The sequence below is a fragment of the Octopus bimaculoides genome, chromosome 6 (assembly GCF_046866305.1).
Source record: "Octopus bimaculoides isolate indiv1 chromosome 6, ASM4686630v1, whole genome shotgun sequence".
NCBI classification, from domain to species: domain Eukaryota; kingdom Metazoa; phylum Mollusca; class Cephalopoda; order Octopoda; family Octopodidae; genus Octopus; species Octopus bimaculoides.
Window position 1 is genome coordinate 115,032,232 of NC_142933.1, and position 26,500 is coordinate 115,058,731.

Sequence of the window (26,500 nt, forward strand, 5' to 3'; positions counted from 1 at the left end):
CATTATTTCGACCTAGCTAAAGACATCTGGAAAAGGTAAAATTGCTGTCAGAGAAAAACCATTGTTCCACCGTGGGAAAAGTTCTGTTGCAGTGTTAATTTAGATTTGGCTATGGTGGATCGAATCCACTTCTGCTTACCAACCACATGGTTCTGGGTTCATTCCCACTGTGTGGCACCTTGGGCAATTGTTTTCTACTATAGCCTCGGGCCGACCAAAGCCTTGTGAGTGGATTTAGTAGACGGAAACTGAAAAAGCCCGTCGTATATATATGTGTGTGTGTGTGTGTGTGTGTGTGTGTGTGTTTGTGTGTCTGTGTTTATCCACCCCCCCAACATCGCTTGACAACCAATGGCGGTGTGTTTACGTCCCTGTAACTTAGCAGTTCGGCAAAAGAGGCCGATAGAATAAGTACTAGGTTTCCAAAGAATAAGTCCTGGGGTCGATTTGCTTGACTAAAGGCGGTGCTCCAGCATGACCACAGTCAAATGACTGAAACAAGTAAAAGAATAAAAGAATATATATATATATATATATATATATATATATATATATATATAACTTAACAGACAACTCTACATTTTTGCAATGCAGAGTAGATAAAAGAAAATATTTAAAAGCCATATCAAAGGATATCAAGTAAAGACCCTGAAAAAACTACACCGGTTTTATAGTAGGGTGGCAATTGCAGCAATTACTAATCAGTGCAATTGAAACATGTGTTGGTCTTTGCAAGGCGGTATATAAATTAATGGTAATGTTATGCAACTTTGTAGTAATCCTTATTATTAATATTGTTTTATATATGTACTAGCAGTATAGCCCAGCTTTGCCCGGGATTAAGTTGGGATTACTAAGCTAATCAAGTTCTTTATTTCAAACCAAGCTAAGTAAAATGACGCCAAATTTGGGAAGAATCAGTGTTTCAACTGCAGCGTATGTGTTGGGAGTTTGATCGGCAGAGGTGATCAGGTTACACATGCCAGCCCTTTGAAAACACCACCGCCATCATCTAACCCCTCTTTGCCCATGGGTTAGGAACCCTTCCAGCAAGGAAAATAGAATGACCAAAAAGGTTCCCGATTCTCTGTGTCAGAAGCAGTTCTGTTCAGATCACAACTAAGTCTTAAGTATATATATATATATATATACATATATATATATATATATATATATATATATATATATATATATATATATATATATATATATATATATATATATATATAAATATATATATATATATATATATAAATATATATATATATATATATATAAATATATATATATATATATATATATATATATATATATATAAATATATATATATATATATATAAATATATATATATATATATATATAAATATATATATATATATATATATAAATATATATATATATATATATAAATATATATAAATATATATATATATATATATATATATATATATATATATATATATATATATATATATATATATATATATATATGAGAACACGGATGTTATGTAAGTAAAACGTTAATGTTCAAAACTATAGCAGTTGATAGATAATTCTTTATTCTGTATATTTCTTATTTTGTCCTGTTCTGGCGTTTTGCGAAATTTTTCTGGAGAACATTATTTTTCTTTGTGGTTAGGTCGTTGATGACCTCTTTCTAGCATATTGGATGTCCACCTAGTGGTCATCCATTATACACGTGTAATACAATTTTTTCTGAATTTTCAGATTTTCTATATGCTAGGCCACTTGGTTTTAAATTGAATTAATATTCAATTTATCATCCTATCTATATAAATATATATATGTATATATATATGAGCAACACACACATACACACATACATGTACGGACACCAATTACATACATATTTTTTGTATGCATACATGTTCGTATGTGTGTGTGTTGCCCGTATACCAACAAAACACTTTTTTCCTCGATGGAGAAAAAAACCCAACAAAAGTCTTAAAATCCCCGTACACACACACACACACACATCTTGCTTTATATATATATATATATATATATATATGTATATATATATACGGATAAATGATTTAAAATAAATGTATTTTGGAAATGGCGATTTATGGTACAATACCTAGAAACGTGAAAATCAGACCACCTGGGTTTGTTTACATCAATTCCGCAGTTTCTGTAAAAAGTTTCTGAGTTAGGGAAGTGGGAAAGAACGCGAAAGAGATAGAGAGAGCATGCTCTCCCTCTCTATCTCTCCCTTACACACACGCCAGTTATCTCTCACCTTCTCTCTCTCTCTCTCTCTCTCCCTGTCTCACACACACAGCAACATTACACACACACATGCCGCTCTCTCACACTAACAAAAGAACTTCACATACACACCACACTTTCTGTCTCGCATACTCACTATAAAAAGATAGCGTCTATTTCTTTTTGGCAACATGTTTTGTGTGTAATGTTGCTGTGTGTGTGAGAGAAGGAGAGAGAGAAAGAAAGAAAGAAAGAGAGACAACTGGTATGTGTGTGTAAGGGAGAGAGAGAGAAGGTATTTTTTTCTTTTTGTTTGTGTTGTGCTGCATTTTTTTTCTTTTTGCTTGTTGTTTGCTGCTTACCACACAACTGTTCAGAAATCGCACCCTCTCCCACTTTTTCTTTACTTTTTTTTTGTTAGACACTGGCAAACAAAATGTATCTCTCCTTCACCCTCCCTCTCACAAACATATAATTTCTCTCTCTCTTCTTCAGGCGCAAACTTCGAAATTGGTAAAAGTTATGGTTGAAAATCGATTTTTACAGCTATATGCGGGTACCTCTGAGAGAAAAAGTTGACGAAAATGCAGCTAGGGTCATGACGAATCTCCTCCTAAAATTGGAGTGACATGCGTGCTAATTTGTGGACGTGCATAAACTACATTCACGTACACACACACACACATCTATATATATATATATATATATATATATATATATATCAATGTTATCATCATCCTTTAACATCCATTTTAACATGCAATTACCACATTAAAAGCATCCAGTACATGCTGTAAAGTGGTTGGCGTTAGAAGAGCATCCAGCAATAGAAACTGAGCCAAATCAGACTGAAACCTGGTGTAGCTGTCTGACTGCCAGCTCTGGTCAAACTGTCCAACCTATGCCAGTATGGAAAATGGACATTACAAGATGACAACGATGATTATAATTTTCCATACTTTCCTGGGTCAGACGAAATTTATTCATGCAGATTTTCTGCAGCCAAATTCCCTTTTTGTCACCAGCCTCACATATTTCAAGGTAAGGTAATATTTTTCTCATGGTCAGGCACTTTTCACAGAAGGCTGTATGATGCTGATGTTCATTTACAAGCATCACATGACAAGAGTACACATGCACTCAAACACACACACTTATGCTCATATATATGTATGGGCTTCTTCTGCTTTCTGTCTACTAAATCCACACTCAAGGTTTTGGTTGGTCTGGAGCTATAGTAGAAGATACCTCAAAATGCTATTCAGTGAGATTGAACCCATGACCACATGGTTAAGAAGCAAGCTTCTTAACCACATAGCCATGCCTATGTGCATCTTACATGTCACACATGTAGACAATCCTTATAGAATCTACTATATATATATATCCCATAAATAATGTGACAGGATAAACTACCTGCATCATCTTGCTATAAAAACAGGTAGTAATTTTACCTTGTACTTATTCTTAGTGCACGTTTTGAAGTGTGCAGTTCAATTTTAAAAGTTATTTTTTCAAGGCTATAATGGAAGTGACAAATGAGCATATTCGGCATATTTTGATATATGAGTTCAATAAAGGTAACAACACAACGGAAAGTGCGAGGAATATTAATGCAGTATATGGAGATCAGACAATAAGTGTAAGCCAGTGTCAATGGTGGTTCCAGAAATTCTGAGCTGTAAACTACAACCTGGAAGATGAGTCTCATCCTGGAAGATCTTGAAAGGACGTCCCGCAAACACTGGTGGAACAAAATCCCATCATAACTGTTGAGGAACTAGCAAAGAAGCTTGGGTTTGGTTATTCAACCATTCATTGACATTTGCATGCCGTCGGAAAAGTCAGCAAATTTGGTCAATGGGCTCTTCACAAACTTTTCACGTCTACTCGTGCGCAGAGTGTGAATGCGTGCTCTTCTTTGTTGTCATGTCTCACGAGTTAACCTTTTTTGGACCGAATAGTGACTAGTGATAAGAAATGGGATCTCTATAAAAATGTCAAGAGCCAAAGAAAGTGGGTAGGGATAGGAGAAACACCGGCACCCCAGGCTAAAGCAGGTCTTCACCAACGTAAGGTTTTGTTGTTTGGTGGGATTTGAAAGGTTCAGTCCACTTTGAACTTTTAAACCCAAAACAAACGATAACAAAGGAAATCTATTGTGAACAGTATGAGCAGCTTAAGTCAGCACTAGAAGAAAAATGACCATCTTTGGTTTCAAGATGAAAGGTGTTCTTCCATCAGAACAATGTTTGGCCACATACAGCAAGGATGATATTCCAAAGACTGGAGCAGTCTGAATGGGAAATGATGTCCCACCCACCATATTTGCTGGACATTGCCCCATCTGATTATCATTTATTCCGTCATTTTCAAAATCTTTTGGATGGAAAAAATATGAATTCTGTAGACGAGTCAGATCAGTACTGAAGGAGTATTTTTGTTTACGAAATTGTCAAGACAAAATCAGAATCAAAATCAAAATGGTAAAAACAGAATGTTTCATTGTTCATTTATATGAATTGGATGTTTATTTCTTTTGTTTAGAAGAGGAGAATATTGTTTTTGTTTGTCTGGAAAAAAGGAGAGAGAGAGAAAGGAAGCAAAGTGGTGGTGGGTGAATAGATAGAGAGATAGGTTTTAGGACAATCAAGAAAGAGGAGAAAAAATGATAATAATAAAGGATATGGAAAGGATATAGATATATATATATATATATATATATATATATATATATATATAGAGAGAGAGAGAGAGAGAGAGAGAAAGGTTTCTTTTCAATTTGGTGTGGTCAATTCATTGAAATTTCATTACAAAGTGTTTTTCTTTTTCCATTGTATACCTATCAACATATTTGTAAATAAACACATTTTCCCACAAGGGCTGGTGACCTTTCAAAGGTGTCAATTTTAGGAAGTAGGATGGGAGAAATAAGAAAAGCAGGGAGGGTACAATCATCACTGAAAAATAAAAAGGAGTTCAAAGTCCTATGAAAATGTATATTCTTTTACACTGTTTAGCCAAGTCCCATATTCTGTGTAATTCTATGTTTTAGATGAACAAGCATTAAATATCAGCACAATATTCATAAATTATGAAACTAAAGTCAGAATCATAAATTACTTTGCCAAGTAGCTACATTAGATATCTTTCCTAATCGGTGGTAAAATGGTTCTAGTATTCTTTCTCAGCTATATGTAGGTTCTATAAGAACAACAGTTGTAAAAATCTCGATCTTATATTGGCTTGGTGCATAATTATTGTGGCTTTTTTCAACAAATTTTATTCAACAAAAACAATAACAACACCTTTAAATGATTATTCCGGAGAATAATCACCATTTACTTCAATTACTGCTTCCCATTTGCTTGGCAGATGGTCAGACCATCATTTAAAGATGTTCTTGTTAAATATTGTTCTTGTTTGTGTTGAATAAAATTTGTTGAAAAAAAAAAGCCGCAATAATTATGCACCAACCCAATATATATGTAGTTTGGTTAATAAGTATCTGGACTGTTGTCAAAAAACAAAAACAATATTCTTTTCTAAACAAAACCAATTCATATAAATGAACAATGAAACATTCTGTTTTTACCATTTTGACTTTGATTTTGTCTTGACGAGTTTGAAAACAAATGAAAGTGCTAATAAAGGATTATCCAAAATTCTAACTATCACGTTTATATATATATATATAATATATATATATATATATATATATATATATATATATATATATATACACACACACATATATACATATATATACATACACACACACACATAAACTGTCTCGGAGATGGCAATGACTTCTGCGAGATCTCATTCAATATGGCGCTGACTGCCTGTGCCGCTACATAATAAAGTTGTAAAGTTTCCTATGCTAATAGATACATGATAATATAGTTTCCTATGGGTACATAATTAGGAGGACTATTTACATAAAGGCCTTTATAAAAATAATAATATGATCAGAAGGGTGGAACACTATACAAAGGAATAAATATGAATGCATTAATAGAACTCTACTGAAACAGCTGTCATAAATCTTAAATGCTACTTGTGTTAACATTTTACACCTATACCACAACAAGGACCTTTTACAGCTGTAGAGTTAATTGTAATAGTAGTCAGGTTGCTGTCTACTATCTTCAGATTTCTATTAAGGATGTTGGCCATCCTACATGGCTAGCAAAAACATACCTTTTACATGTGTTGATGATATATTCTTCATAAAAGAAAAGGAAACATCTTAGGAAGTATCTCCAACTTCATATCTCTTTAGTATATAATGTAGCAATATCCAGCCCAAATATTATACCTATTTTATGTTAAAACTGACCAGATCTAACCTCTCACACTAACCCTATAATATCATTCTAAAAGTATGCAAACACTCCATTGAAATCTTGAATCTACAAAATCATGTGTGATTAATTCAAAATAATGTGAATAAATAAATATTACATTTGACAAAGAAATCTGAATGCTAAAGGGTTAATACTAGGAATAGTTTATGTAGGAAATTTTAGCAACACAACAATTTCATTTTAAAATGCTGATAAAGAGATTAAAAAAATGCAATAGATATTTTATGCTTGTTTGTATCTATAGATATAAGCAAAAGTCTATAGTTGCATGAAGACATAATATGTTAGTAGTTAAGTGCATTTAAAATCTCCTCCCCAAAAAGTGTGCCATAAAAAGAAATCTAGAGTTTAAAACAAACATTAGTCAAAAATGAAAACAAACATTATGGAAAGAAATCAATACAAAGACTTAAATTTAAACAAGCAATCCACTCATTAACTGATATTAAGGCAATGAAGAAGATAAACATTATTTTCTTTTTAAATCAGCTTAATCAAATATAACTTCCTTAACACTTAACTAATACTAATATATATTACAAAAAAATGCTAAAATTTTAAATATCCTTACCATGAGCGGAACACAACAACTCAGCTTGCCATTAAATAAATATCATATGACTGATATTATCCACAACTTTGTTAAATTTATGACTGATTAGTGGTGACACTAGTTATACAAGTATAACACCACATGACTAGTTCCATACAATGAAGGACCAGAGCAACATGTTAAGTTAGAAAACATACAACAGAAAAGAGAGCTTTGGTTATAACATAATAGCTTGTACACTTGTAACTATGAAAGCTTTATAAGAGTACATGGTAAGACAAATATGAACTCATGGATCAAAGCCTTTCGATTTGTCTGTTTTTGCTAAAAATCCATCTGACAATTCAATACTGTATGGAACAAGTGTCAATGGGTATGTCAACAGTTTGTGATGGTCAAGTTCGGAAAGACTTCCACCTGTCCTCCATCATTTTCTCCCCGCCGCCCTCCAAATAAAAAGGAGAATGAAAGAAAACAGAGAGAGGACAAAAATGTGTAGGGATTAAGAGTTCAACATGATGAACTGGCCAGAAGAAAGAGGCTGAATGAAAGGGAGATAATAATGGTGATCTGGCTGAACAAATTTGCTCTTGCATGTGTGTGTGTGTGTATGTGAGAATGGTGTGTGTGAGTGTGAATGCATGAATGGGGGTGAATGTGTGAGTATGTATGTGTGGGTGAGCTGAAAAATATGTGGACTTGTGTGTGTGTATGTGTGTAAGTGACCCAGTGCATTACATGTACTGGTATGTATGTGTGTGTGTGTGTATAGATGTATGTACATATGTGTGTGTGCAAATGCATTGGCCTGGGTATGAGTGTGTATGTGCACAAGTAACCTAGTATATGTGTTGTGTGAAATGATGTCCATTTTGTATATTTGTGTATGGACGTGTGTATATGTGTAGGTATGTGTATGGACATGTGTACATGTGTGTGTGTGTGTGTGTGTGTGTGTGCATGCACAAACACTTGTACTTAGCAGTTGATGTGTGCTTGTTCTGGTGGGGTGTACATGTATATGTGTATCTGTGTCAATATAATAGTGTGCAAATGTATAGTTTATGTCCGTGGGTGAAAGTTATGCATCAATGCATGTTGCATGTGTTTATGCATGTTGCATGTTTATGCATGTTGCATATGTGTGTATATATTGTCTGTGTTCAGGCATTATGTGCTTGTGTGGGTGTGGGAGTGTGCATGGTATGTGGTGTGTGTACTGAGTTAAACAGTGTGTAGGGGTGCTCATATAGTGGTATGTGTGGTGACACTATTAAAGAGTGTGTGTGTGTGGATAATGGTGTGTGGTGTGGGTGCTAGTGTGTGTGGAGTGGGAAGGTGTTTGTGGGTGTGTGAGTGAAGTGAGTAATGAGTTGAGCAGCATGCATGGGTAGTTATATAGTGGTGTATGTGGTGAGGGTACTGAGGTAGCGGTATGCAGGTGTGTTGGTGGAGGGGAGGGTAGTTGAATGTGGGAGGTTTGTGGGAATCTGTGTGGGGTTGGTGCCAGATGAAGAGAGGTAGCAAGTTGAGCTCCATAAGGTGCAAAGGAACGAAGAAGAAGATTAACTCTTGTTCATGGAGAAGGTGAGAGTCCAGGTGACTCCTGTGCAGAGACAGTCTGAACATGGACAGATATTATAGTGAGTGACCGGTAGAGCAGAAGTGGTGTGTGACTAGGGTGTCATTATCAAGTCTGATGTCTTGGAGGTGCTCTGTGAACTGGTTGCCAAGCGGTGTCCCGTTTGACCAATGTACAGGGTAAGACAGAGATAGCAGGAGATGCATTACTGGAGTTGCGGGTAAAGGAGTTGGTGATGTGATAGGGATGGTGGTGGGTGCCAGTGAGGATAATGATGTTGGAGAGGTAGTGGCAGGTGTGACAGTGTGGACAAGAACAGGGGAAGGAGCCAGGCTGGGAAGTAGGGAAAGGGAAGGCCATGCAGGTTATGGGTTCATTTGAAGGAGGGAAGGGGTGTGTTAGGGAAGATGTGCAACGTGGAAAGGTTGGACTGGAGTCACTGGAAGGCTCGGAGAATGGTGCATTGGAGGAGTAGGGTGTTAGGTGAGGGGAAATGGGAGATGGGTTAGGGGTGGGGCAGGTGCAAGGAGAACGAGCAGAGGCATGGTCCACAGATCATGCCCAGACAAGGGCAATGTGGATAATGGTGAGGGAATATCTATGTAGGGTGAAGTGGTGAGCCATGAGTTGAGACTGGGTCTCAAAGTCATAATTGTCACTGCAGAGCCCGAGTAGACGGGGGAATTGGGAGAAGGGGATGGAGAGCTTAGTGTGGGTAGGGTGGGAGGAAGAGAAGTTAAGGTAGGAGTGTGAGTCTGTATATGTACACACACAAACATGTATAAGAATAGGATGAAGAAAATTCAGGAAGCTATTATCTCTGATGGTCACAAAAGGTTTCTTTCAGAGTGAAAGGCAGACTGTATAATGCTTGTATATGAACTGCAATGCTACATAGTAGAACGTCATGGACACTAAATGCAGAGAACCTGTGGAGATTTTCTCACCAGAAAATATTATTGTGGGTGATAATGGAGAGGGTAGCTGAACAGACACTGTTGTGGAATGGATTTGTCATTCCACAAGGCAATGACTACAAGAATTTGTATCTTCTTTTTCAGCCTCCTTATCAACAAATAATTACTGCATCACAGATGCTTTTTCCATTCTGTAAAGTGCTAGACTTACGGCAAGTGTTAATATGCTAGACTGGCTACTTAACAGCACTGAGCTAATTGACTCATTAGTCTCAGTTTCAATTTTGACTATGTATTTCACATCTCATGGGAGAAGAAAATAAATACCATTAGTTTTATGAAATCTGAGTCTGTTGTCTATTTCCTTTATCTCTAACAAAATTAATTGCAAGTATACAAAGAAATTGATATGCTAGATCTCTTTCTCTTATTACCATCAGTACCTTGTAAATATTTGGCATGAGGCTTTGATACAGTATTTTCTATGCATTTCAATCCCTCATCATCTCATTAGTAAAGCTCAGTGTAATTAGATCTAATCTAATCTAATCACTTTTTCTAAAGTCCTCCTTAGCCTAACTTGACTATGTGTGTTTTCCAGCATTCCATTACATCACATTTCCCCCCAGAAATATACCATCCATTCACACCACATGTCCATATCAATATGTTATTTATATTCAGCACACGTCAGCCAATTCCTTTCATGCTCTGTCAGTCTCAACACACAGGAGGCAGTTACTATTCTACTATTCATATAAAACTTCTTGACCATATCTTCAAAATGGTCATTCCACTGATGACCAAACCTTCACTTGCAAATACACCACTGTATTCCTATTCTCCTTTCTATCTTTTTTACATTTGCTTCAACAGTTTTGACTCCTCTGAACAAGCAAGCTGTGTACTATTGAATCGACTTTTATTTTCCGCACCTCTATTGTATTCCGTGTTTAAAGAGTAGTTTCAACTCATTAAACATTCTCACCAAATCTCTATCCTCAGAACTGCAAATCCCTTCAACTATGGTTTGTCTCCATTTATTTGCAAAGTTTGAGCAGAAGATCATCGTTATCATTGTCATCATTGTTGCCACTGCTACTGCTACCATTTTTCTACTTATTATTATCATCATCATCAACAACAATGATGATGCCACCACCTTGTATGAAAGTGTGTGCAAAAGGAACTGCATCTTCTTTTTACACACACACACACACACATTTTGTTTGTTTATGCCTGTTTTTCCATACTTCCATGCTAGCATGGCTCAGAATATTTTATTGAGGCATTGTTTTTATAGCCAGATGCCCTTCTTGTCACTAATTCTTACCTGTTTTTCAAGTAAAGGAGCTCTTATTTCACATGCCTTCAAAGGTGCAAAGCCAGTGAGTGATTTGTTGAAAGGTGCTGTGCAACATCACATATTGCTTGCAATTTTCAGAGAAGTGCAAATACAAATAAACATATGAACACATACATGTGCATGCACTTATACAGTGTACACACACAAACTCACAAACATACACACATTCACAACACACAGACACACACACACACACACACACATACTATGAGCTTCTGTTCCCAAATCAGTTCACAAGGCTTTGGTTGGTCCCTTACGTAGAAGACACTTGCACAAGTGCTACACAACCGAACTAAACTCGAAAGCACATGGCTGGAAAGTGAACTTCTAACAACACAATTGTAACAGGTTATGTTTCTGCTAGATTGTTCAAACTCCAAGAGACACTATAATTATGCACCACAAGAATCAACATAACGAAGAATGCCATTGCTTGTAGATTTTCTTTTCTTGTGAATTTCATGTTATGGTAGGCATACTTAGCATTTGGCTGTTTAACCCTTTAGCATTTAAACTGGCTAAATCCAGCTCAAATACTCTACATGTTTTATATTCGAACTGGTCATATTTAATCTTTCTCACATGGTCTACATTACATTCTAAAAATAAATAATCACACCATTGAAACCTCAAGGCTATAATAAAATACATGATTAATTCAAAACAATTTTAATAAAAAAGCATTACATTTGATAGAGTAATCTGAACACTAAAGGGTTAACAGAGGTAAAGGGAGGATGACAATGACAAAGCTCACATACCTTTGGTAATGTGTGCCTGTTAGACAGGTCTTTGATCTAAGCATAACAGCTACTAGTCTAGTGGGGGAAGTCTCGAAAAACGTGACTATACCATTAAAAAAATTCAATCAAACTAATCTCTTGTGATCATATAAGTAAATAGGTAGCAAATTCAAGTGGCAGAGAGTCAGTTAGAACATGACGTACAGTGGCATTTAGTTTGACTTCAAATCTTGCCATGGTCAAGTTTGCATTTCATCCTTCCTGGGATGATAAAATAAAGCAGGGGTCTCCAAATAGCAGGCTGTAGACAAGTACTGGGCCATGGATCATTTGGTATTGGGCCACACAGAAAGAATAAATTTAAAACTTTTATTTCTTTTTTTTTGACTGTCAGAGTCTGTAGAGTGTTTTTGCAATATATATGTAGTAATTAAATTATTTATTATACACTTTGTGTTTTGTTATGCGTGTGATAGCCAGGACTGTGAAAAAATGATCTAACATGAAACCAGTCCATAGTGCAAAATAGATTGAGACCATTGAAATAAAGCAACTGTCAATGGCAGTGGACTGGTAAAAACATTAGAGCATTGGTCAGGAAGTCTTCTGGTATTTGTTTTGAATTTTTGCATTTGGAATTCAAATCCTGTTATGGCCTACTTAGATGGTAGACTTAATCCACTGTTCAGTTTAATACTAGCATCTGGCACCTGTAGCACAATTATCTGGCTCTTGAATACCTTTAGTAGGACTAATTCTGTAGCAAGCATTTGGAACAGGCCCTCAGTTTGAGGATAACTTCCTTCCTCTTTTCCATTGGTCTTAGCAACCTATTAAGGGACATAGACATTATCTTTTCTCCCGATTAAGAGATAAAAAAAAAATACACACTCACATACATGCACAAACATTGCATTTTATACACACCTTACATACACCATGATAGGCAGCTGATGAGGAGTGAACAAGTGAAAAGCAAAATGATGGGGTACAACTGAATTGGGGAAGATGAATGAACAAATAAAATATTTATATGATTAAGTTGTTTGTGCTGTGAGTTGGCAAAAGAAAAAAACAAAAAACAAAAAAAATGAGCACCAAAGTATCTGAGTTCAAATTTCTCTATGATCATGATTATGATATTATGTTAGGTTTGAAAAATCAATAAAAAATAAATTGTCATAATGTATTAGGGTGAATTCAATTCTGTACGAAAACTGACTTTGTACCTCGTCAAAATGTTTGACATAAAATGATGATAGCTGTGACAGAACTAATGGTATTTAGCTCAACATCATGTACCAAGTAAAGTTTCACAGTCCTTGCTTAAAATTCCACGGAAGACTTCATAGTGATGATTTAAATTCTTCTGAAGATGAAGCTTGTAACGGCTCCCTAAAGCACCATCAGGAGAAGATGTACCATAAAACACACACCTTATCCGTGAATGAACTAATGCCATGGCACACCTGAAACATACAACAACAGCAATAATAATAATAATAATAATAATAATAATAATAATAATAATAATAATAATAATGATAATGATAATAATAATCGTAAAGAAATTAAATATATTTGAATATTTCTAGTTTTATGATATTTAGAAATGTTTTTATGAAAGTTAGGATTGCTAAGTTGGAGACAGGGATTATATTTGTCCAAAAAGTAAAGAATCACAGTTAGTTTGCATGCGAGTGTATATCTGTGCGAGAAAGAAAGAAACTGACAGACAGATTGAGATAGATAAGGCATGTGAATGTGTCGCCCCCTTGTAAACATAAGGACACAGGAAATGTGTCAAGGCCGACAGGAAGCGGTGCTGCTTCCTAGAGCTAAATAGCAGTAGTATTATTCCCTTCATGGGACTGTCACATTAAGTTGACAGCATACAACTACTTTATATATTATTTTGTTTAAAAGAGTTCCAACACTGTCTGTTTTTTATGTTTTATTTATATTCCTGCAGAACCAATGTGGGGTATAGAATATGGAATATACAATATATAATATAATATACAATATATAATATAAAATAAAATAAAATAAAATAAAAATGGATGGCACCATGAAAGAAAGTATTGAATGTAGATGAAATATTGAGTGTTCAATATAAAGGATCAAATATATAAATATATAAATATAAATATATAAACGCGACTCGAGTTTCAGGGCTAGTTCCCTTCGTCATGGCCGGTATGACAGACTTTAACAGACTGTAATAAGTTGGCTGGTTTTCTGTCTTTTATACCAATTCCTTTGGACATATATATATGCATATATATACTATATATATATATATATATATATATATATATATATATATATATATATATATATATTTAGTCAACCAGTCAGAATGACAAACTTGACCACCAGAAACATAAGATGTCATCAGCACTTTAACAAATTGACAATCAGATCCGTTCATGAAAAAAAATTATAAACACACTGGATTCCAAAATAACATTGATACAAGTGAAAATCCCTGCACCCAATGGAAAAAGAATCACAGAAATTGAAACAAAATCCTTTTTCTACTATCTTCATTTCTCCTTTGTTTTTCTCCCTCTTAACTCAGTATGACCGAACCTTTGGTAATCCACATTTCTTATTGATCACTTCTAACACCATTGAATTTTGTGCATTTAAACAAGATGATCCACATTGTTTATATTATTGAATGTTGTGAACATTTAAATCATATTTGAGATTATTGAATTTTGTAAACACTGAATCTTTTAAACATGTTTCTCTACTTCACAATTTTAAATTTTTATCATTGAATATGTAAATAAATTTATTTTAAAATAATTACAAGTTTTTCAAATTCAGGTGCATTTTCAACAATAAATTTCCCTATATCTTTTCCTGCATGGAAATACAACCCCTCTTTTCCGCCTGACTGGCCTTGTAGGGTTTTCGAGCGAGATCGTTGCCAGTGCCCCTGGACTGGCTCATGTGCGGGTGGCACATAAAAGACACCATTTCGAGCGTGGCCGTTTTCGTGCGGGTGACACGTAAAAGCACCCACTACACTCTCTGAGTGGTTGGCGTTAGGAAGGGCATCCAGCTGTAGAAACTCTGCCAAATTAGATTGGAGCCTGGTGTTGCCATCCGGTTTCACCAGTCCTCAGTCAAATCGTCCAACCCATGCTAGCATGGAAAGCGGACGTTAAATGATGATGATGATGATGATGATATATAATAGACATGGATGCACTCAGTGCAATTTTATTGGGTTGTATTGGTAATCACAATAAACTTACACTATTGCATGACCCCACAAGCTTCTAAGCAGTCTGAAGATGGCTATAACTAATGTAATGTAAAGAGCATATCAATAATGAGAGAAAAGAACATGGGCTTGAACCTGGTATTCCTTTATTGCATCTCTTTCATATGTTTCAGCATTCAGTAGTAAATGATGTCATGCTATAAATGCAATCCATGGATGCACCTCATACGTGCAACATGCATAATCAAGACTGGACACTTCCTCAAACAGATGAGAAATACAGGTCACAAACATGCAGTTTCCTTATACTTGTGAGTACATAAAATGAGTACAGCAGAAATGAGCACACGAGATGCAGCTCATCATAGAGAACAGGGCTAAAGCTATGGATTATAAATGAAAATATAGTTTTAACATAGGTATAGTGGAAATACTTGAGGATCTGAAGACTAAGCAGAATAACTAGTTATGTACACAAGATTAGACACATCATTTGTTAATGAAGTAAACTGGTTATGAAACTAACCTAAAAATTAACCTAAATTTATAACTGACAAACTGTAGTCATGATTCTTAGAAAAAGATTGCAGATAAGCTTTATAAACAACAGTTTTTGTTACATAAACAAATATTAGATGTGTGTTAGGAAGATAATATCATAAGATAATTTTGAGTTTATATTTTGTATGTAGCAATAAGTACTTGTGTACGGAACAGATAATTAACTGATGTCATAAATAATTGCTGAGTTCAAAGCGGATCATACATAAAAAAGCAACAAAGCAATTGTTTTTAATTGTTGACAAAATGTTATGTTTTAATACAGAATTATTAACTTGGATTACATTACTTGAATGCAAGCTAATAATGGAGTCAATATGTGAGCAAATACAATGCAATATATACTCAAAAATGCAAGCTGATTAAAAAAAAAAGCAGAACCTAAAGATCCACATGCAAAAAGTATCATGCCACTTATGAAACAAACCAGTATGCAAATTAGAAGGCTGTCAAAAGTTCACTTTAAAAGGACATGAGGTGAACGCACGAAATAAAGCAGAGTCACTAAACTTAGTTCGATACTTAGTCAGACCATAGAATTAAATTAGAGCAATATAACACAAAATATTTTAGAAGTTGTAGCTTCAGCTGTTTCCTATAAAAAGTTGTGTAGAATTACTAAACTAAATTTTAATCATACAGTTTGAAATCACTGAAGTTGTTTAGTCTCAGATCAGCCTTGGTTGTGAAGACCTATGATGAAAGGCTTTCCTCATGAACATCCTGTCTTTGGACAACATTACCCAATGTGTCCTTTTCCTTATTTAAAACAGAAGAATGTGATTTGATGGGATTTGGTTGCTATTTCTATCAGGGTGAGTGACAACATAGAGGCTCTTGTTGATTTTGTTTCATTGAGGTTTGTAACATGAAGTACAAACAGACCTAGACGAGATGGGAGTGGGGAAGAGCTCAGATGTTAAAATGGTTTAGTGGGGGAGGGGCATACAGCCAAGGAGGAGGTGGCTGTGAATATGTCAGAGGAGATGGTAGTGTCTCATTGAAAATAAAAATACTTAAACATGAATCTTGAATTTTGAGAGGTTACCCAGCTCGGGGCCCCATGGGGCCCTGGGTACAAATAAAACATAATGGCTAATTGGTAAGGCCCCAAGATTATGTAGGTCAACCACAAATAAAACCTTATGCACTATTTTGTATTGTAGACATATATTATTTACTGTAATGAAGAAAATATTTTTATAAGTTGACTTAATGAAGGAAATTCCATCATAAATGCTTCAGTAATTTATGGTCCTGTTCAGCTTTCCTGAGTGGAGGCGCAGTGGCCCTGTGGTTAGGGCAGCGGACTCGCGGTTTCGATTCCCAGACCGGGCGTTGTGAGTGTTTATTGAGCGAAAACACCTAAAAGCTCCATGAGGCTCCGGTAGGGGATGGTGGCGAACCCTGCTGTACTCTTTCACCACAACTTTTTCTCACTCTTACTTCCTGTTTCTGTTGTGCCTGTAATTCAAAGGGTTAGCCTTGTCACACAGTGTCACGCTGAATATCCTCGAGAACTACGTTAAGGGTACACGTGTCTGTGGAGTGCTCAGCCACTTGCACGTTAATTTCACGAGCAGACTGTTCCGTTGATCGGATCAACTGGAACCCTCGACGTTGTAAGCGATGGAGTACCAACAACAACAACAGCTTTCCTGAAACAAATATATATAATGCCATGAAATATCATCATCATCATCGATTATTGTCTACTTTTCCATGTTAGCATGGAGTTAATTGAGTCAGATTTTCTACAGCCAGATGCCCTTTCTGTTGCTAATAGCCACCTATTTCCAAGTAAGGTAGTATTTTCCCATTGTCAATATTAGAAATGAACGACAGTGACAATCAATTTATAATTATTACACAATGTCAAGACAAAGACACACACACACACACACATGCATTTGATAAGCTTCTTCCAGTTTCTGTTGACCAAATTCACTTACGAGGCTTTGATCAGCCCAGGGCTGTTGAAGAAGGCACTTGCCTATGTGGTTGGGAAGCAAAATTCTTATCCCATAGCCCATGCCTTTGCCCACAATAAATGACAAAATGAAAAAGTATTAATTTCAAAATAAGTTCAAAGATAATAACACACATAATGACTAATGTTAAAGCACTGAATTACTGACTACATAATCAAGTTACTAAAATGGTGCAATGTAGCTACACAAAGCTCACATTATGCCCGTAGCTGGAAAATCCAACATAAAAAAATGCTTACTCTGCCTTATGTTGATGAAATGTTAAAACTCACAAAAAGCAGTCTATATATGTTACTACAAGTATAAAATATTATACTCTCAAGTACTGTAAATCAAACATACATCACAGCAGCCAGACATAAAAGTACAGAAAAAACTAAAGACAGCTGCTTTTACAAGCTAGAAGGATTACAAATAGCATAAAATAGAATTTTTCAAATAGCAAAATATAAATAGGCATACACACAAGAATTCATTAATATATCAGTATATGTGTGTGTGTATATACATGCACACACACACATTAATAGTTTCTCTTGTGCATTTAATTTTATCAGTTTATGCCACTATTTTGTTGGTATATTAATCTCCACATCTGTCTGTATCTCTCTACATATTTGTGTATTTGTGTGTGTGTCTCTCTCTCTCTCTCTCTCTCTCTCTATATATATATATATATATATATATATATATATATACTATTTTACCTGTTTCAATCATTTGACTGCGGCCATGCTGGAGCACCGCCTTTAGTCGAGCAAATCGACCTCAGGGCTTATTCTATCGGTCTCTCTTGCCAAACTGCTAAATTACGGGGATGTAAACACACCAGCATCGGTTGTCAAGCGATGTTGGGGGTACAAACACACACACACACAGGGTCCCCCGATCCCTTATCTGGTGGTCAATGAGGAAACTTGGGATAGAAGAATGGTTAGTGAGAGCTGTGCGAGCCATGTACAGAGATGCTGCCAGTAAGGTGAGGGTTGGAAATGAGTACAGCAATGAATTCCGGGTAGAGGTAGGGGTCCACCAAGGTTCCGTCCTCAGCCCCCTCTTATTTACCATAGTCCTCCAGGCAATCACAGAGGAGTTCAAGACAGGTTGCCCCTGGGAGCTCCTCTATGCTGATGACCTTGCCCTAATTGCGGAGTCACTATCAGAACTAGAGGAGAAGTTTCAGGTGTGGAAGCAAGGTCTAGAATTGAAGGGCCTTAGAGTCAACCTAGCTAAAACCAAAATCCTAATAAGTAGGAAGGTAGATAAAACACAAACCCCTTCAGGTAGATGGCCCTGCTCAGTATGTAGAAAAGGAGTAGGTAGTAACTCTATAAGATGTACACGGTGCAAGCTATGGACACATAAGAGGTGCAGCAACATCAAAGGCAGGTTAACTAGCAAGTTAGTTTTTGTTTGTGGCAGATGTTCAGGTGCAATAAAGACTGCAAACAAACAGGAAACAACTTCTATCTCATTCCAGGGTGAAAAACTAGAGGTAGTCGATAGCTTCCGCTATCTGGGCGACCAAGTTAGTAGTGGGGGTGGGTGCGCTGAAAGTGTAGCTGCTAGAATAAGAATAGCCTGGGCAAAGTTTAGAGAGCTCTTACCCCTGCTGGCGACAAAGGGACTCTCACTCAGAGTAAAAGGCAGACTGTATGACGCATGCGTACGAACAACCATGCTACATGGCAGTGAAACATGGGCTGTAACTGCTGAGGACATACGTAAGCTCGCAAGGAATGAAGCCAGTATGCTCCGTTGGATGTGTAATGTCAATGTGAATACCCGTCAGAGTGTAAGTATCTTGAGAGAAAAGCTGAACATTAGAAGCATCAGTTGTGGCGTGCAAGAGAGACGATTGCGCTGGTATGGACATGTGGTGAGAATGGAGGAGGATAGCTGCGTGAAAAAGTGCCACACCCTAACAGTTGAGGGAACCCGTGGAAGAGGTAGGCCCAGGAAGACCTGGGCTGAGGTGGTGAGGCAAGACCTTCGTACATTGGGCCTCACCGAGGCGATGACTACTGACCGAGACCTTTGGAAATGTGCTGTGCGTGAGAAGACCCGGCAAGCCAAGAAAGATCGTTGCCAGTGCCCCTGGACTGGCTTGTGCGGGTGGCACATAAAAGACACCATTTCGAGCGTGGCCGTTTTCGTGCGGGTGACACGTAAAAGCACCCACTACACTCTCTGAGTGGTTGGCGTTAGGAAGGGCATCCAGCTGTAGAAACTCTGCCAAATCAGACTGGAGCCTGGTGTTGCCATCCGGTTTCACCAGTCCTCAGTCAAATCGTCCAACCCATGCTAGCATGGAAAGCGGACGTTAAACGATGATGATGATGATGATGATATATATATATATATATACATATACATATATACGACGGGCTTCTTTCGGTTTCTGTCTACCAAATCCACTCACAAGGCTTTGGTCGGCCCGAGGCTATAGTAGAAGACACTTGCCCAAGGTGCCACGCAGTGGGAATGAACCCAGAACCATGTGGTTGGTAAGCAAGCTACTTACCACACAGCCACTCCTGTGCCTATATATATATATATATATATATATATATATATATATATATATATATATATATATATATATATATATATATGTATATATATATATATATATGTATATATATATATATATATGTATATATATATATATATATGTATATATATATATATATGTATATATATATATATATATATGTATATATATATATATATGTATATATATATATATATATGTATATATATATATATATGTATATATATATATATATGTATAATGAGATGCAGTTTGGGTTCGTGCCAGGTAAAAGCACTACTGATGCCTTATTTCTAGTGAGACAGTTGCAAGAGAAATACCTAGCCAAGGATAAACCTCTGTACCTGGCTTTCGTTGACATGGAGAAAGCCTTTGACAGGGTCCCCCGATCCCTTATCTGGTGGTCAATGAGGAAACTTGGGATAGAAGAATGGCTAGTGAGAGCTGTGCGAGCCATGTACAGAGATGCGGCCAGTAAGGTGAGGGTTGGAAATGAGTACAGCAATGAATTCCGGGTAGAGGTAGGGGTCCACCAAGGTTCCGTCCTCAGCCCCCTATTATTTACCATAGTCCTCCAGGCAATCACAGAGGAGTTCAAGACAGGTTGCCCCTGGGAGCTCCTCTATGCTGATGACCTTGCCCTAATTGCGGAGTCACTATCAGAACTAGAGGAGAAGTTTCAGGTGTGGAAGCAAGGTCTAGAATTGAAGGGCCTTAGAGTCAACCTAGCTAAAACCAAAATCCTAATAAGTAGGAAGGTAGATAAAACACAAACCCCTTCAGGTAGATGGCCCTGCTCAGTATGTAGAAAAGGAGTAGGTAGTAACTCTATAAGATGTACCCGGTGCAAGCTATGGACACATAAGAGGTGCAGCAACATCAAAGGCAGGTTAACTAGCAAGTTAGTTTTTGTTTGTGGCAGATGTTCAGGTGCAATAAAGACTGCAAACAAACAGGAAACAACTTCTATCTCATTCCAGGGTGAAAAACTAGAGGTAGTCGATAGCTTCCGCTATCTGGGCGACCAAGTTAGTAGTGGGGGTGGGTGCGCTGAAAGTGTAGCTGCTAGAATAGGAATAGCCTGGGCAAAGTTTAGAGAGCTCTTACCCCTGCTGGCGACAAAGGGACTCTCACTCAGAGTAAAAGGCAGACTGTATGACGCATGCGTACGAACAACCATGCTACATGGCAGTGAAACATGGGCTGTTACTGCTGAGGACATACGTAAGCTCGCAAGGAATGAAGCCAGTATGCTCCGTTGGATGTGTAATGTCAATGTGAATACCCGTCAGAGTGTAAGTATCTTGAGAGAAAAGCTGAACATTAGAAGCATCAGTTGTGGCGTGCAAGAGAGACGATTGCGCTGGTATGGACATGTGGTGAGAATGGAGGAGGATAGCTGCGTGAAAAAGTGCCACACCCTAACAGTTTAGGGAACCCGTGGAAGAGGTAGGCCCAGGAAGACCTGGGCTGAGGTGGTGAGGCAAGACCTTCGTACATTGGGCCTCACCGAGGCGATGACTACGGACCGAGACCTTTGGAAATGGGCTGTGCGTGAGAAGACCCGGCAAGCCAAGTAAGATCGTTGCCAGTGCCCCTGGACTGGTTCTTGTGCGGGTGGCACATGAGATGCACCATTTTGAGCGTGGCCGTTGCCAGTACCGCCTGACTGGCTCCTGTAGGATTTTCGAGCGAGATCGTTGCCAGTGCCCCTGGACTGGCTTGTGCGGGTGGCACATAAAAGACACCATTTCGAGCGTGGCCGTTTTCGTGCGGGTGACACGTAAAAGCACCCACTACACTCTCTGAGTGGTTGGCATTAGGAAGGGCATCCAGCTGTAGAAACTCTGCCAAATCAGACTGGAGCCTGGTGTTGCCATCCGGTTTCACCAGTCCTCAGTCAAATCGTCCAACCCATGCTAGCATGGAAAGCGGACGTTAAACGATGATGATGATGATATATATATATATATATATATATATATATATATATGTATATATATATATATATGTATATATGGCGGGAGAAAAGATCATCATCATCATCATCATATATATATATAAAGAGAGAGAGAGAGAGAGAGAGAGAGAGAGGGGGGACCAGTCAAGCAGCACATCACGCTGTAATTCTTGGGCTGAGAAATCAACCCTTAAAAGCCATAATTTTAAGGAGCGATAAGAATTTTTGAATAAAGGAAAATGGGTAGTGGTGGTGGGTAGGTACCGCCAGCGAGTAGAGAGGGCTCTTAATTGTAGATTTTAAATATTTGAGAGACAACAATGCATAAATCGTAATTTTTTAAAAGAGCAATGAATTCTGGGTGATTAGAATATAATGTAGCATGGATTTAGGAAGCTTAGAAAATGAATAAGCATGAATTTAAGACAACAACTGAATTCAATTGAATTTCATGGAGAGAAACAAGATAAATAATAAGGGACAAAACTAAAGCGCAAGGTATTGAGATGTTTGAGGCCGTAAATAAATAAAAATCTCTATCTTATCTGCATCTTGGGTATTTCGTCGTAGTACGTCAGCGAGATAATTTAGAATGGGTTTCTCATTTATATATAGCCAGAACCTGAAGACCTTAAAGGAAAAACTACGAAGGGGGAGAGAGAGGATGGAGGGGTAGACAGAGGCATGGCGGGAGAAAAGATCATCATCATCATCATCATATATATATATAAAGAGAGAGAGAGAGAGAGAGAGAGAGGGAGAGGGGGGACCAGTCAAGCAGCACATCACGCTGTAATTCTTGGGCTGAGAAATCAACACTTAAAAGCCATAATTTTAAGGAGCGATAAGAATTTTTGAATAAAGGAAAATGGGTAGTGGTGGTGGGTAGGTACCGCCAGCGAGTAGAGAGGGCTCTTAATTGTAGATTTTAAATATTTGAGAGACAACAATGCATAAATCGTAATTTTTTAAAAGAGCAAAAAAATTCTTATCGCTCCTTAAAATTATGGCTTTTAAGTGTTGATTTCTCAGCCCAAGAATTACAGCGTGATGTGCTGCTTGACTGGTCCCCCCTCTCTCTCTCTCTCTCTCTCTCTCTCTCTTTATATATATATATGATGATGATGATGATGATCTTTTCTCCCGCCATGCCTCTGTCTACCCCTCCATCCTCTCTCTCCCCCTTCGTAGTTTTTCCTTTAAGGTCTTCAGGTTCTGGCTATATATAAATGAGAAACCCATTCTAAATTATCTCGCTGACGTACTACGACGAAATACCCAAGATGCAGATAAGATAGAGATTTTTATTTATTTACGGCCTCAAACATCTCAATACCTTGCGCTTTAGTTTTGTCCCTTATTATTTATCTTGTTTCTCTCCATGAAATTCAATTGAATTCAGTTGTTGTCTTAAATTCATGCTTATTCATTTTCTAAGCTTCCTAAATCCATGCTACGTTATATTCTAATCACCCAGAATTCTAATCACCGGAAGTTCATTCCTCTGTCATCCCACCCCCTCCACCGGAAGTTCATTCCTCTGTCATCCCACCCCCTCCACCGGAAGTTCATTCCTCTGCCATCCCACCCGCTCCACCGGAAGTTCATTCCTCTGTCATCCCACCCCCTCCACCGGAAGTTCATTCCTCTGTCATCCCACCCCCTCCACCGGAAGTTCATTCCTCTGTCATCCCACCCCCTCCACCGGAAGTTCATTCCTCTGCCATCCCACCCACTCCACCGGAAGTTCATTTCTCTGTCATCCCGCCCCCTCCACCGGAAGTTCATCCCTCTGTCATCCCACCCCCTCCACCGGAAGTTCATTCCTCTGTCATCCCACCCCTCCACCGGAAGTTCATTCCTCTGTCATCCCACCCCCTCCACCGGAAGTTCATTCCTCTGTCATCCCACCCCCTCCACCGGAAGTTCATTCCTCTGTCATCCCACAGCCTCCACCGGAAGTTCATTCCTCTGCCATCCCACCCCCTCCACCGGAAGTTCATTTCTCTGTCATCCCGCCCCCTCCACCGGAAGTTCATTCCTCTGTCATCCCACCCCTCCACCGGAAGTTCATTCCTCTGTCATCCCACCCCTCCACCGGAAGTTCATTCCTCTGTCATCCCACCCCCTCCACCGGAAGTTCATTCCTCTGTCATCCCACCCCTCCACCGGAAGTTCATTCCTCTGTCATCCCACCCCCTCCACCGGAAGTTCATTCCTCTGTCATCCCACCCCCTCCACCGGAAGTTCATTCCTCTGTCATCCCGCCCCCTCCACCGGAAGTTCATCCCTTTGTCATCCTGTCAACCTCGGCTGTCTCCCGGAACCCATCTAGTGGCCTTGGCCATCCTCTCCCCTACCTTTGGGTAGCGCATTAAGGTTGAGAAATGTTTGCAGGTTGTAGGTAATGTTTTGCTTATGAATTCTTCCAATTGCAAGTTTTCTTTTCAGGTACACGACACTGCTTTTCCTCTTCCCAGGCTACAGGCCCACACCCCCAACACCCATACTGTTAGGATTGGCACTCTCAACGTCGGCACGCTGAAAGGTAGATCTGGTGAAATTGTTGAGATGCTTGAACGGAGATGCGTAGATATGTGCTGCATCCAGGAAGTAAGATGGAGAGGAGGTTCTGCAAGGTTCCTCACAGGCAAAGAACACAGGTACAAGATTTTCTGGGCAGGGAACACTGACGGGGTCGGGGGCGTAGGAATACTTCTAGCGGAGAAATGGGTGGATAAGGTAATCGAGGTCGTTAGAGTAAGTGACAGAGTACTTAAGATCAGACTAGTGCTTCATCATAGATTAGCTACTGTCATCTCAGCCTATGCACCTCAACCTGGGCTACCAGATGGTCTGAAAGACCAATTCTATGACACCCTCTTGCAAACTACCTCGTCGACGAGTGACAGGGACCTTCTCTTTGTGGCTGGAGACTTCAACGGTCATGTCGGATGCCGTGCTGGGGGCTTCCATGGCATACATGGAGGCTATGGCTTCGGTTCCCGCAACGAGGAGGGAACCAGACTGCTGGAGTTCTGTGATGCAACCAATCTTATGGTCTGCAATACCAACTTCAGGAAACCTGCCAGTCACCTAGTCACCTACCGCTCCGGCAGACACTGTAGCCAAATCGACTACATCCTCGCCAGAAATAGGGAAAGAGGGCGGCTTATAAATGCCAAAACCTACCCTGGCGAAGAATGTACCCCACAACATAGATTAGTAGTTAGCGACTTTGGGATCAAGGCAAAATGGGTGCCCAGAATTAGACAGGCTTGGAGAAGAAGGGTGTGGAAGCTTAAAGACCCTGCAAACGGACAGAGACTTAGAGACAAGTTACTTGAAGCATTTAACGAAATAGAAGGGGATATAGCATCATACAACGTGGAAGACAATTGGAGATTTCTGCGGGACAACCTGTTGAAAGCCACCGACCAGATTTGTGGGTGGTGTAAGGTCCCCTCCTAACCCAGAGTAACGTGGTGGTGGAACAAGGAGGTAGACAGGGCTATTAGACAAAAGAAACAAGCTTGGAAGGACTGGAAGAACGGTGGTAGCAGGGAATTGTACCAATGTGCCAGAAGGGAGGCTAGGCGACAGGTTTATTTAGCCAGAGGGGAAGCAGATAAGGAAAGATTTGCCAATGTTCTGCGCCGTGAGGACCAAAGACTCGAGGTATTTCGGGTTGCAAGACAGTGTAGGAGAGAGAATAGTGATGTTGTAGGAGAGAAATGTGTTCGCATGGATGATGGTACGCTTGCATTAAATGAGGATGCAAAGAAAGAGGTCTGGAGATGCCACTACGATAGATTGCTTAATAAAGAGAATGAATGGGAGAAAGAGAGCCTGCCTTATGTCGACCCAATAGAGGGACCAGCTATCCGAGTTGATAGTACCAGGGTAGATAAAGCAATTAAGAGTATGAAGACCGGGAAAGCCCCCGGCCCATCAGGAATCACTGCAGAGATGCTCAAAATATCTGGCAGTGTTGGCTATAGCCTAGTCACCCGTATTACGAACCAGGTGATACACGAAGGAGTCATACCCTATGACTGGTGTAGCAGCATCATAGTCAACTGCTACAAAGGTAAAGGGGACGCTTTAGATACAAATAATTACAGAGGCATCAAGCTGTTAGATCAGGTTATGAAAGTTACAGAGAGGGTCATAGCCCAACTAATTAGGGAGCGAATCAATTTAGATGAGATGCAGTTTGGGTTCGTGCCAGGTAAAAGCACTACTGATGCCTTATTTCTAGTGAGACAGTTGCAAGAGAAATACCTAGCCAAGGATAAACCTCTGTACCTGGCTTTCGTTGACATGGAGAAAGCCTTTGACAGGGTCCCCCGATCCCTTATCTGGTGGTCAATGAGGAAACTTGGGATAGAAGAATGGCTAGTGAGAGCTGTGCGAGCCATGTACAGAG

The 26,500-nt window shown here is 38.6% G+C and overlaps 1 protein-coding gene across 6 annotated transcripts in view; it reads right to left on the minus strand.

The window, feature by feature from the left end:
• Nucleotides 1-26,500, minus strand: part of LOC106880273 (tRNA-specific adenosine-34 deaminase regulatory subunit adat3) — an 80,275-nt gene that overhangs the window by 11,001 nt on the left and 42,774 nt on the right. The window contains exon 8 of one of the 6 annotated variants that reach the window (XR_001410730.3): nt 12,994-13,233. The exons of 2 other annotated variants lie outside the window; for them this stretch is intronic. Coding sequence is in view for 2 of the 4 variants with exons in the window: in XM_014930146.3 (XP_014785632.1) it covers nt 13,059-13,233 (175 nt within the window). In the remaining 2 variants the exon portion in view is untranslated. Of the gene's footprint in view, nt 1-7,174; nt 7,697-11,674; nt 13,234-26,500 lie in introns of those variants that run through there. 3 more of the 6 variants (XM_089354463.1, XM_089354464.1, XM_014930146.3) reach the window with 3 other exon arrangements.